Source organism: Mesitornis unicolor, unplaced genomic scaffold, assembly GCF_000695765.1.
Source record: "Mesitornis unicolor isolate BGI_N332 unplaced genomic scaffold, ASM69576v1 scaffold45955, whole genome shotgun sequence".
NCBI lineage: Eukaryota > Metazoa > Chordata > Aves > Mesitornithiformes > Mesitornithidae > Mesitornis > Mesitornis unicolor.
In genome coordinates this window covers 10037-21782 of record NW_010187360.1, presented here as the reverse complement: position 1 = coordinate 21782, position 11746 = coordinate 10037, and the positions used below count along the sequence as shown (strand labels likewise).

Below are 11746 nucleotides of genomic sequence, written 5' to 3'. Positions count from 1 at the left end.
GTGCAGGATGCCACTCTTTGCTTTACTCCACTAAGGAAATCAGTGGGAGATGCTTGAGAAAAGACTGTGTATGGTCTCAACTCCATTTTCCATTTAAGGGTGCCATGAAAAAAGTAAATGTAATGTGTTTCCCCCTCCTTCACCATGCTCTGAGCTCAAATCACAGAGGGGAAGGGAATCTCACTTGGATCATCTTCCATCTCTAGGAGCCTGTGGGATCCTTGTCTGACCCATCAGAAGGGTTCACTGCTGTCTCTCCTGGGCTTTCACCACACACAGGTTCAGCTGCTTCGCGTGTAACTGGGGCAGAGCGAGTGCTGTCAGCTGCGCTTGGTCCAGCAGCTGTTCCAGCAGCAGGATCTCCCTTTGTCTTGCTGGCCGATGTCTCCCGATGCAGTGCCTGATGATCAGTCACCACCTCCTCTATGGCCCCGTGGATGATTTGATGAGCAGCATAGATGTGTTTTCCTTGGGACTGCCTCACTGTGCATAAAAAGAGGTAAGGTTTTTATTTGGAAATGTACAGCAAAGTGTTCTGTGTAGGGGAGAAGGGAGGGATAGCTTTTAGCCTTCCTGCAGCTGTAGAAAAGCCTGTCTCAGGGAAAAAAAAAATCACACCCTTCTAACTTTGGCTGAAAGTGTTCTACTGCCACCTAATAGCAGCTACCAACTTTGCATTTCACTTTGAAGACTACCCACAGTGGGAAACGCAGTCACAGTGTTTTCTTCTTCAGCTTAGGGCTTACCTGCCCAGGATATGTTACCAGGCTTTAAAATAACTTCTCCTCCAGTGGCTGCTAATTGCAGCAGGTCTCTGGAAGACGAGCTGAAATCTGCCCTCTCCTGTGTTATTATTTTGCCTGCACTGAGAAACCCTTACTGAGTTCAAAGTAAAACTTGGAGACGGTATAGGCACATTAAGTCACCCACCATATAATCTCCTTTTTGCTACTGCAGGAGTGTTCCTTACTGTGTTTTACAGTTTTTATCCAGTTTTGTTTGTCTATATTCCCAGCCCACCTCTTGGGAAATAATGACCCAAGCCAAATAATTCACCCCACAATTCTCTTTGTTGCTCTTTACCATTCTTTGTTCCCTCTTTCTCTCTGCAGACTTACGATGCTGTAAACAACCATGGGGATTGAAACACTGCGTGCTTGTAAGGAGGGGAATGTTGCAGGAACGAGCTGCAGCTCTCATCACGTCACTTCCCTGCAAAAGTCCAAAACTTCTTTCTTGCTTTGGTGAGCTTGTGTTGTAAGGCTGAGCTGTACTGGAACTGGGAATCTGAACCACTGGTATCTTGCATGCTGCCATCCAGTTCTGCGTACTGCCAATGACCTTACCAGCCCATCCTGTTTATGCTTAATGGACTCCCAAAATGGACTCCCAGGTCCATTTTGCCGACAATGAATGCAACTGGATCTCACTTGCATTTGAAAAGCTGACCATCACCAGCCAATGCTCGATTCCCAGGAGAGCTTTCTCTACCCAAGGCATTTTGGCTTCAATCGTGCATGTGTGAACTGCATCAACTACACTGGGAATGCTCTCCTGGTGTTGCTGCAATCCTTTCCTCCATCCACCATGAATTCCATCTAAAAGGAAGTGGGCTCAAAGTGGTGAGTGATTGTCCTTTTAAAAGCAAGTTTTTTCATATCAGTACATTGGCTTACAATTGTAGAATCACTTAGGTTGGAAAAGACTCTTCAAATCAAGTCCAACCGTTTTAACCTAGCGCTGCCAACTCCACCACTAAACCGCATCCCTAAGTGCCACATCTACACATCTTTTAAATGCCTCCAGGGCTGGTGACTCAGCCACGTCCCTGGGCAGCCCGTTCCAGTGCTTGACAACCCTTTTGGTGAATTTTTTTTTCCTAATATCCGATCTAAACCTCCCTTGACTTCCAACGAGGGAGGGTTCAGAAGCAAGATGCAGAGGGGTTTCAGGATGAGCTAGTGTTGGATAAGGGGAAGGTAAAGCATAGGCAAAGACTGAAGTTGCAGACCCTCAAATCTTTGTTCTACAAACAGATTTGCTCCTCTGGCAGGCAAGACAACCATGCTCTCAGATCACTTCCTGCGAGTTCCAAGGTAGGTGTATGCTCAAGCATGTGCCAGGTTGCTAAAACACAGTTTTGTAATGAATAATCTCGCTCACTACAGGGAAAGTTTTAAAAGCTGCCACAGAAACACAATAGGCCGATGTGCTCAGGAGATCGAATGCCATTCTTTGATCTTATTTCCTTTAGATTCACATGGAATAGTTACTGATTCAGCTTCTCTGAAGGTATCACTATGCAGGAGTTTTATGGCAGGGTGTGTTCATCAGAGCACACATTTGGTAGAATTCAGCTATCTCTTAAGTGTATGAAGTCCCCTCCACCCCATGCTGCAATAGCAGAAGGGAGTATGAGCCAGGTCTCTTCCTGACATTTGATATCTGCTGTCACAAGAATATTGTGTCAAATTTCAGCTGACCATGTTTGAAGGAGCTCTTGTACATTATCACCTGTTGCTCTAGCTCTCCCACCAGCATCCACTTTAATTTTTGTCTGGGTCTAGCTCTGCTCTCCAGGCAAACCCACTGTAGCTATCACAGATTTTGAAGATTTTTTTTCCTCTGTTGCTTGGGGGTGCTTCTGAGGTGCTTTGTTCATTAGCTGCTCTTGCATTGCATCTCAGTACATATTTTCTTCCTTGATAGCACCTCTGTATGTCCAGAATCCCAGGCCATCCCCCGGTCTTCTCTTTCTGTTCTCCTTTCTGAGACAGGCTAACCTGTGTGTGTTAGTGCTTGAGCTGCAGGCTTCAGTGACTACATTACATCACCTGCTTTGGTAAGCGTGCAGAAACAGGGCTAAGGAGAAGAGAGCTGATTTAAGCTTCTGCAGAATTGCCAGCTGCTGAATAGCTATTGCTGTTGTGACAAATACACCAGCTAGGAAGAAAAAAGTTTGCACAATTCAGAGACCACAAAATGTGTTTGTAGGGTTTGTGTTTTCATTCACAAAGCAACAAAAAAAGTAATGAAGAAAGTGCCTTTGTTCTCAAGTCAAAGTACACTGCAGCAAGGACCACTTCAGACTCTATTGTGATACAACTGCTTTTCTTAGGTTATATCCACTTTCTATGGGTGACTGGTTTAGTCACTGTCTTCTGAGTGTGCAGTTCAGTAGAAACATCTCAGTTAAGAACAGCCATTTATTCATGATACTCAATGTAATACACAGGTTTCGAGGGCCTTCCCCTCTGTATTTTGACAGATACTATTCCATTTTGGCTAAACGGAGGCATCCTTTACAACTGCAAGATTATCTACTTAAAACATGATGCCAATACAGCCAACCCTAAAACCTTATCTTGGCTTCTAGCTCTCAACCAACTGGGGCGGGGGGGGGAAGTATAGGAAACTATATAATCTTCCTTCAGCATATGGCATATATTTAAGTAATTTGCCTGTTAAAAGACTTCTACAGTTTTTAGATATTGTCATATAATAGACAATTCACAGCCATGTTACTTAAAGACCTTTCCCAGTTTGTTTTTGAAGGTGCCATGGCCTGCTTCTTTTCATGTAGTTTTATTGTTGCAGATACACCAAATTTACATCAGGTCTGAATTCTGGCCACCACTTTAAAAGACTATAGCTCACGAGAAATTAGGGCTTAAGAGGGCTTAACTTTCTACCTGCAGAGTGCAAAACAGGAATCTTAGAGCACTGAGACAACTGCTGGCATCTTCCCTTTCAGTGAGCTACACTAAGGAGGGCGAACCAGTTCACAAAGAGAATAGTTACTGGAGTCCTTACCTTTTTCTCTGACAGACATTTTATCAGCTTCTGGAATCAGGAAATCGTAAACCAGCTCTGCTACAATCTCTTCTGACTGTAGGCGAGTCCGACTACAGAACAGATGCAGAATGGCATTAGTATTTTTATTTTCTTTCTAGATCACCTCTGCAAACACAAGACTCTCTTTAAATACTCTCACTATTTCCAAGGGAGTGTATTCTCATGGCAGTAACTGTTGGCTGAGTCTCTCCTTATCCTACTGGTGAGACTAGATGATCTTTAAAGGTCCCTTCCAACCCAGTACATTCTATGATTCTATGATTGATTCTATGATTCCCCTTTGCACTGCACTGCCAATGTGTCCAATACCGCATTGGAAAGCAGTATTTCCAGGGAGAAGATCACCCTAGACTCCTTATCCTCAAAGGTATTTTGGCTCCTCAAAGGAGCCAAATTCTCACTGATGACAAACTGAGTTAGACACGCAGATACCTCTGAGGATTTGTGTCTTTGTCAATGTAGTCTTTGGCCCATTGCTGAGTTTGCTAAATTCTTCTCTTTTGTGACTCTGCATTTGGCTGGTCCTCATGCTCTTTTCTGTGCCAGTGTTTGGTGGGTTCCCAATTGGCCCAGGGGCTGCATGCATTATCTATGCTTTATTCTCCCCAAGGATTTCAACATTCTGGTTGTATTCATCTAGTTACAAAATACACAGCTGCTGTACCATAGGAGAGTCACTGTGTCATTGGAATTTTTATGGCTTAATTCCAAAAAAAAAAGAAAAAGCATAGAAACTGAACTGGAGGTTTGGCAGGTCCTAAAATGTATTCACTGCTGATACCCCAGCCAAACACAAGACTGTGGTGTTCTCAACAACTTACTCTACTCAAAGTGCCTTGTCAGGCAGTCATCAATATGACTGACCCCCACGGAAATTGGCAGTTTCTTAAAGAACAGCCACCCCAGAATGAAAAGCTGCTGTATAGCTGTATCTTTTAGCATCTCTTTCAAGCAGATTTTCTGTAGTAGTGTAAATAAATGAAAAGACCAGTATGAATGGGTATTGCTTTAGGCAGTTCCCAGATTCATTTGAAGCTTAGTCACAGCATCTCATTGGCATGGAGAAGTCTAAAAAGGGTGATTCACAGATCCCACAAGTGATTTGCAAAGGGAATCTGGCACATGCTCTATAGAAATAAGGCTCTGATGGATTTATATGCGTGTACCAGGTAGTAACAGTGTGGTTCCCATAAAGCAGTCACACTAATGAAGCGATCACAAACAGAATTGCTCTGCCCTTCCCATGTCTTAGATGATACATGTAACCACAGATGCAGATGGTCAGGCAGGTTCCAAACTGCTGTAAACAGCCTCTAATGTGCCATTTAATAACGTACCGACTTTCCATTTCGTAAGCAATGTCATTGATTTCTACTGCCATTCTCTGAACCTCTTCCCTGGCTTGTTCTTCAGCAGTGTTCTCCAGGCTACTCAGGATAATGTCTTCCAAGTAGGAGTCAATAGTGCGCTGCTGCACTTTCACCACCTGGAACAAAACACCAAGATACTGTTCCTCTGCCTATTGCTGTGCCAGGAGCATGGTGGAAGCAGTCTTCCAAAGAAGCAAGAACAACAGATTTTCACCAGACTCTCAATTTCAAGCAGGCTAGCCTGAGATTTGGTTTCAGAGGTGCCTTCTGGAAAGAAAAACTTGCGTAAAAAATTTCTAATAATACTTTCTGAGAACTAATTGAACAGAAACAAGTGCAGGAAAAAAACAGCGGTGGAAGAAAAACTTATCTGCAGACCCAGTTCTGCTGCAGCCGGTTAGGTCTGTGAATGTAATGGCAGTTGTTTCCTCAGTTCTCATGGTCCCCTGAGCAACAACTGCCAAATAATAATCGTCAGTATTGACTTCAGTAAATTAATCAGCTTTCATTCAAGCAAATCCTGAAGGAAAAGGTCCCATTGAGCCAGTCAAAGTAATGTGAATCAAACCAAGATGCAATTATTGGTTTCCTTATAATGGTTGTAGAGCAGAGGTTCTAGAAATGAGTGTTTTCCTTCTGCCAGTCTGAAGGGCATAAGCTTATGGCATTTCGACCCTCCTTGCTTCCCACTCAAGAGATGCAGAAATGCTAAAATGAAAAGAAAAATAAACATGATGCCAGAGTCTCTTGGCATTAACCTCCTCCCACAAAGTTTGAAAATTATTGGTTTAGTCAATTAGGCTCCCACTCATTCCTTTCAACTGGAAGAAATAAGCTTCACACAGTCAGGAGCTAGGGAATAGGACCACAGAATAGTTATGGAACATAGTAATTCACTATTTCTGTTTCTGGATTTCAAAGTTATGTTATCCATCATCACTACTTCAAAAGAAGTTTTGTACTTCATGTTATTTGCAGTCCACTTTTGGGGGCCGAAAATCTTTCCAAAACCTTGCTTAAAGGCATCCTTCCTTGGAGAGCACCTAATGGTTCTGCTGGACAGACCAAATGCTGATAAAACATTATTCTTAAAGATGACCTAGCTACACCTGTTCTCCATAGGTGCTTGTGGAAATTTAGAAACCTACGTTCATTCATGATATGCCTCACAGGACTGTCTGTAGGGTTATTCAGATAATCCTTAACTTAATGAGTATGACTCTTTTAGGAAGGAATTACCCTCTTTTCACTAAGTCTTCGCTCTCAATTTAAAAAACTAGCCATCACCAATGTCAGAGCTGAAGCGCCTCTCTTCCATCTGGACCTTCCCACAGGGTGGCAGTTCCTACAACCCACCCACAGTCCCACCAGCCTCCCTCTCTTGCCTCTTTGAAAATCTCATCTTCTTTCTGACGCCGCCTCTCTTCCACCTGACGACGTCCGCTCTCCTCGGCTTCCCGCATCCGCCTCTGCCTCTCAGCCAGCATGACAAAAGCGTGAATCTTCTGTTCTTCTTGCAGCCTCAGCAGCTCTTTGGATAGGAAATCAAGCATGTTCGCCAGTGCTCTTCCTTCTTCCCTGGCCAAGTGCTTTTCCATTAATGACAGCTTTAAAAAAAAAAAGGCAAAAAATTGTGTTACAAACCCAAGGAATGTTGTGTGAAGTCCCAGGACTACCACAGGCATGTGAAACAGCTCTGCAACATCCACTCAGACCAGCCATGGGACAACCCTAGGAGTTTTGCATTCTTCTTGTTTTACATGCGCTGGCCTGGATTCTGCATAATGTAATGTTCCTGTATATAGGCTCTGATGGCTTAGAGAGGCTAAATGATGGCAAGACTAGTCAGGGTGGGAATAGTCCCAGTACTGTCACACTAGGACAAGCAGCCCCTGCACTTGGGTGGGTGGGAGGAGATAAAGCACTAGACGTGCTGTATTCCAGGTATTATGAACTGCTTTTGTGGCTGTGAGTATAACCAGAATAGTTGCTGAGGCCATCTGTTTGTTACTGGGGAATGCTGCACTGCCCAGACCACAGAAGGGTAGGAATAAATTGCATAAGGGTAGGTGTAAAAGAAATTACTGCAGCTGCACACCCTCCATCTTTCTTAGCTTAGTAGACAAGAACAGAAAAATAGTAGGAAAAGTTGCAAATGGAGCTGCTTTCTAGCATTTGGAAACTAAACCATCTTTATGAGTATGAAGCTTGAGTAAAGGTTTAGGAAATTGTGAATACAGCCACATCCTATTCTCTCCTAAGGATACAGTATGTTTGTTACAGTTCAAAGACACCTTAGTGAAATGGTGTGACTTTGGTTGGACATTCACAACGCAACCAAAGTGATTCAACTTGCTGAGATAATGCAGCAGCCATGAGTCCCTACAGTTTTAGGTATCGAGTTATTACCTAAAACTGTACAAGGTACTAACTGCTAATAAATAGAACCAACAGTAATTATATTAAGTTTGCAGAAGTGCAAATGAGACCTCAAAATTCCAGGTAATGGAAAATCAGAAAGTCTGTGACAGAGCTGAGACTGTGTTCAAGTGTTCAGTGTTACTGTGCCATTTGCTCCTTGTTCAAAGGGACAAGATCTATGGTAAATTCATTATCTCCAGTGTGGACAATGAAGCCACAGTCCTTGGCAGGAGGGAATGTCTGGAACAGGCTGGGATGCTGCGTCTCTGTTGGAATAAACAGACAATAAAGAGTAGACCTGAAAAATAAAACTCAAAGTGGAGCTGAAATATCCCAGACAAGTAGTAATGAAATAGCTGTCTTATACTGCTGTGCCATTTGCTCATGCAGTGTTTCAAAGGAAGTGGTACTGTCAGTGTTGCACACATATAGATGTGGCAGTGCTTAGCCCATGGGTGTTTAAGAAGGATGATGGCAATGCAGTCACTGCACCAGCCTGCAGGGAGGGATAACATGGAACTAACGTGCTGCTTCCTCTTTATTGCTCCAGGTCCTGTGCCTAAAACTGGTGAGAAATGGAGGAAAACAACCCAGGAGCAATTTTGTCTTAGACTTTTGTTATATATGAGGTTTGAATTTTTCAACTTTTCATCTTTGACTGTTTTATCTGGAGTTTCTGTCCTCGTTCTGCAGGAAGCATTTCTTGAAAAATGCCTCTTTTTTATACTGGAAATGTCAAAAACCTGAAAAAAACCTGTGACCACCAAAAACTGAAGAACTGTGAGTCATCAGAGACTTGCTAAAATAGCTACACACATAGAAAACTCTTGCACATGCATTCCAGAGAGTTTTAAAGTTCACAGTGTTTGAAGACGTGAACCTTGGACTGCGTGCCTTCAGAGACATCATAAAAAAATGCAAGAGTAGAGGAGGTAGATACCAGCAGAGGGGGATAGTGGCTCTCCCAAAATGAAATTCTCAGATCAGAGGTCAGCATATTTATCACTTGCTCTCTCTTTTTCTCTATAAATGTTATTATAGTGTTTGAACTGTTCTCTCCTTTGCTCCCACATGGGCTTCCAGAGGAGAAGGAGCAATTCAAGTTCCTAATGCCTAAGGCTTTATTATTCTCTTAATTCCTCAGCAGAAAAATTCTGTATTCCTGCATTCTACACCTGGGCTTCCTATGTATGAGGGAGCATCTGGAAATGATAAACAGTAAAATGCGTAACAGTGGCTAGTACAAGAATGTGGCACCATTGCTAAGGTCCTGTATGTCTCAAGCCCAGCAAGATTTAAAATGTAAGTCTGCTTTGGCTTGTTTTGTGATGTTTTATGCCTAAGGAGAAGGCTGAGAGGATGTCAAGCTGGAAAAGGAACACGGAAATGACAGAGCAGTAACACACATTCAGTAAAACATCTGACAGATGTGAGTGACAAGCATGTATTGTGATGCCAGGTCACAGCACCAGTCAAATGGATTGAAATGTGGGAAAACCGAGGTTCATCTGACAGTGCAGTTTGTTCAAAGTCCTGTAAATATAAATAAGTTCTCTGTCTGCAAACAAAGCAAGTGCACCCTGCGTAGCAACTGTGGTCAGGGTGCCTCAGTCTGTTTCTGAGATTCCCCAGAGCCCTCACAGCAGTGAGAGAGCAATTTTAGCCCCTCAGGCACTCAATGCTTGGCCTGTGCTAGAAGAGCATCTTTGTTACTTGGGGTGCTTTCTGTGCTGTGGGTAATAAAAAACAAAAGGAAATTTAATTGCGGGAGTCTTGATGGTACTGCAAGCACAGAGTGCCCAGTCAGGATGGTGTTGTAAATCAGCCTTCTCATCTATAGAGGCAAACCTTGTGCATTTGCAAGTCATGCTGTTGCTGTAGAGCCAGTGTCATTTGCTCCTCTGCCTTCAAAAGCAGCTGTCCATCCTCATGGAGCGCGTGAGTGGTGCGCAGCTCTCGGATCAGTTCCAGCCGCTTCTCCTTCTCTTCAAACATCTTTAAAGCAAAACAATCAAGCATATTAAATGGAGAATACATATCAACATGTTTTGCCAGCAAAGCACACCCTTTTTCTCCAAGTTCCAAGGTCAGCTGTTTCCAAGACCCTAGTTCTCTGTAAGGAATTTGTGGCCACATTTAGGCAAACACTACAGCTGTCAGGTAAATCTTGCCTAAACCCTCTTGCATAGAAGATGACAGCTGAGACCTTCTGCTGTGGTGTATAGATGATCCCTTGCTACTTTACTATATATTTTTTTAAAATTCTGTTCAGCTTCAACCAGAATTCAAACAACTGGAATGTGGAACAGCAACACCAACGTCAAGGATGGATCCTGTCATATCAGCCTCAATGTCAAAGCTTCCCAGTGTAAGCATTGCCCTTTTTCCTTAGTCCAGAGTTAGATGTCTCCTGTTTCAACATCTGATGTTCTCTGAACTTCATTTTGAGGGAGTCCAGCAACAGCTCAAAGCAATAAAATAGTGGGGAGCTTGTTGAGACTGCTGCTGTCCCTGTTGTGGGGTTATGTGGCCCAGCCCTTCCCTGACATGGTCTTATTTTCATTCCCCCTCTCTTCCAACAGGATTTCCAACAGCAACAAAGGATCACTCAATCCTGCTCACGTCATTCTCCAAGTCATGTATTTCTGATCCAGTAGTAGCTGGAAGGGGATTCCTAAAATGATGGTACATTTCAAAACATGAAAGTCAACAGTTCTGCAATGGGACCAAACATCCTTCTCATAGGTCACCACAGAACTGGAGAAGACTTGGGAAGTCTACATTCCACCTCAAGCCACTTTCACAGTATTGCATTGTTTGCTAAAGCTCAGATCAGGGGCCTACATTTCACAAACATTAAATAGTTAATGCAAGAGAGAATATCAACTATATTCTCAGCAGGCATGATAACAAACCTTCTGGACTGTTCTGATAAACAATGATAGACTTGCTTGATATAAAGCCCACGAGGCACAGGTACTCAATTAATTTTTACCTAGACCCATTTCTGCTCCACTGAAAGCAGAAGGAAGGGTCCTGCACTTGCTGAAAACCCCAGTATGATGCTTCAGTTGCTCCTCATCTAAGGTTCAGCTCACCATCACAGGAAACTGGAAAGATGGTATGAAATACATGCTGCCCTGCTGGCATGTGGGAGTTTTCTTGTGCCTGGGATCTTGGCATAATCAATGCAAAATGTACTCATGGTCCAGATCTAGTCTAGAATTTGCCATTTGAATAATTCTGCTATAAAATATCTAATTAAACAGCTGAGTGTAGGGGCTGGCTGGAACAGGGAGACACTCATAGACGTGTAGGAACCTAGAAGGTCCTGTAAGAAATTTGGGCTGGAAAGCAAAGCCTTCAGCCTTGAAGGACTCTAGATAACATACAGGAGGATATGCTGCAGAAGCCTCATTACCCTTGATCAGTTCTGTGGAAGAAAGATTGCAAGCACACTTTCAATCATTTCCACCATCATTCTAAAGAGAGACGTAAACAAAGAGACTCAGAATACCATGTTCTGAATAGCCCTGCCTCGGAGCAACCTCTGCAGACAGATCACTGCCAGTTCTGTTTCCTCTTCCTCCTGTCAAAACACAACAAATATCCACACAATAATCAATTATTTCTTTGGAGACTGAGAGTTCTATAGATTATCCATGTAACTATCAAAAAGTCTGATGTCTGAAACTGATATCCAGCTTTTACTCAGTTGTTTCTGAACACTGTTCTTCTGATTTCTAGGGAAAGGAAGGTGGGTAAGAATAATACGTACTTCTATGTTTTACGAGAGATGGGGTAGATTCTATTTGAGATTTTGGAGGGTCTTTAGAGTACCCAGTGATAAGGAGATGTCAATGGAGAAAACTACTGTATGCATTAGCAGCACTATTTGTAGCATTTTTTTTCTTGCTGTGGGGTCTTCTAGTCTGGAGTTGAGAGTAGCAGAAGGAAAAAGCTCATTGGGTGTCTGGGAAAGATAGAAAAGAAATTTCAAAATTGCAAGGAAGTTTGTTGGTTTTGCTTTTCTTAATAAAGAGCCTATGAGGTCTGCATTGAAATGTGGTATTTTAGAAGTGCTGGAAAAACAGGGAAGA

The 11746-nt window shown here is 42.9% G+C and overlaps 1 protein-coding gene across 1 annotated transcript in view; it reads right to left on the bottom strand.

Moving 5' to 3' along the window:
- Positions 1–202: 202 nt before the first annotated feature.
- LOC104541366 (protein MAATS1-like) overlaps positions 203–11746 on the bottom strand; it is a gene marked incomplete at its 5' end in the record, with an annotated part of 21470 nt that continues 9926 nt past the window's right edge. Inside the window, 6 exons of the mRNA XM_010185412.1 lie at positions 203–483; positions 3814–3905; positions 5193–5341; positions 6611–6832; positions 9495–9641; positions 11164–11235. Of these exons, the coding sequence (XP_010183714.1) occupies positions 203–483; positions 3814–3905; positions 5193–5341; positions 6611–6832; positions 9495–9641; positions 11164–11235 (963 nt within the window). The remainder of the gene's footprint in view (positions 484–3813; positions 3906–5192; positions 5342–6610; positions 6833–9494; positions 9642–11163; positions 11236–11746) is intronic.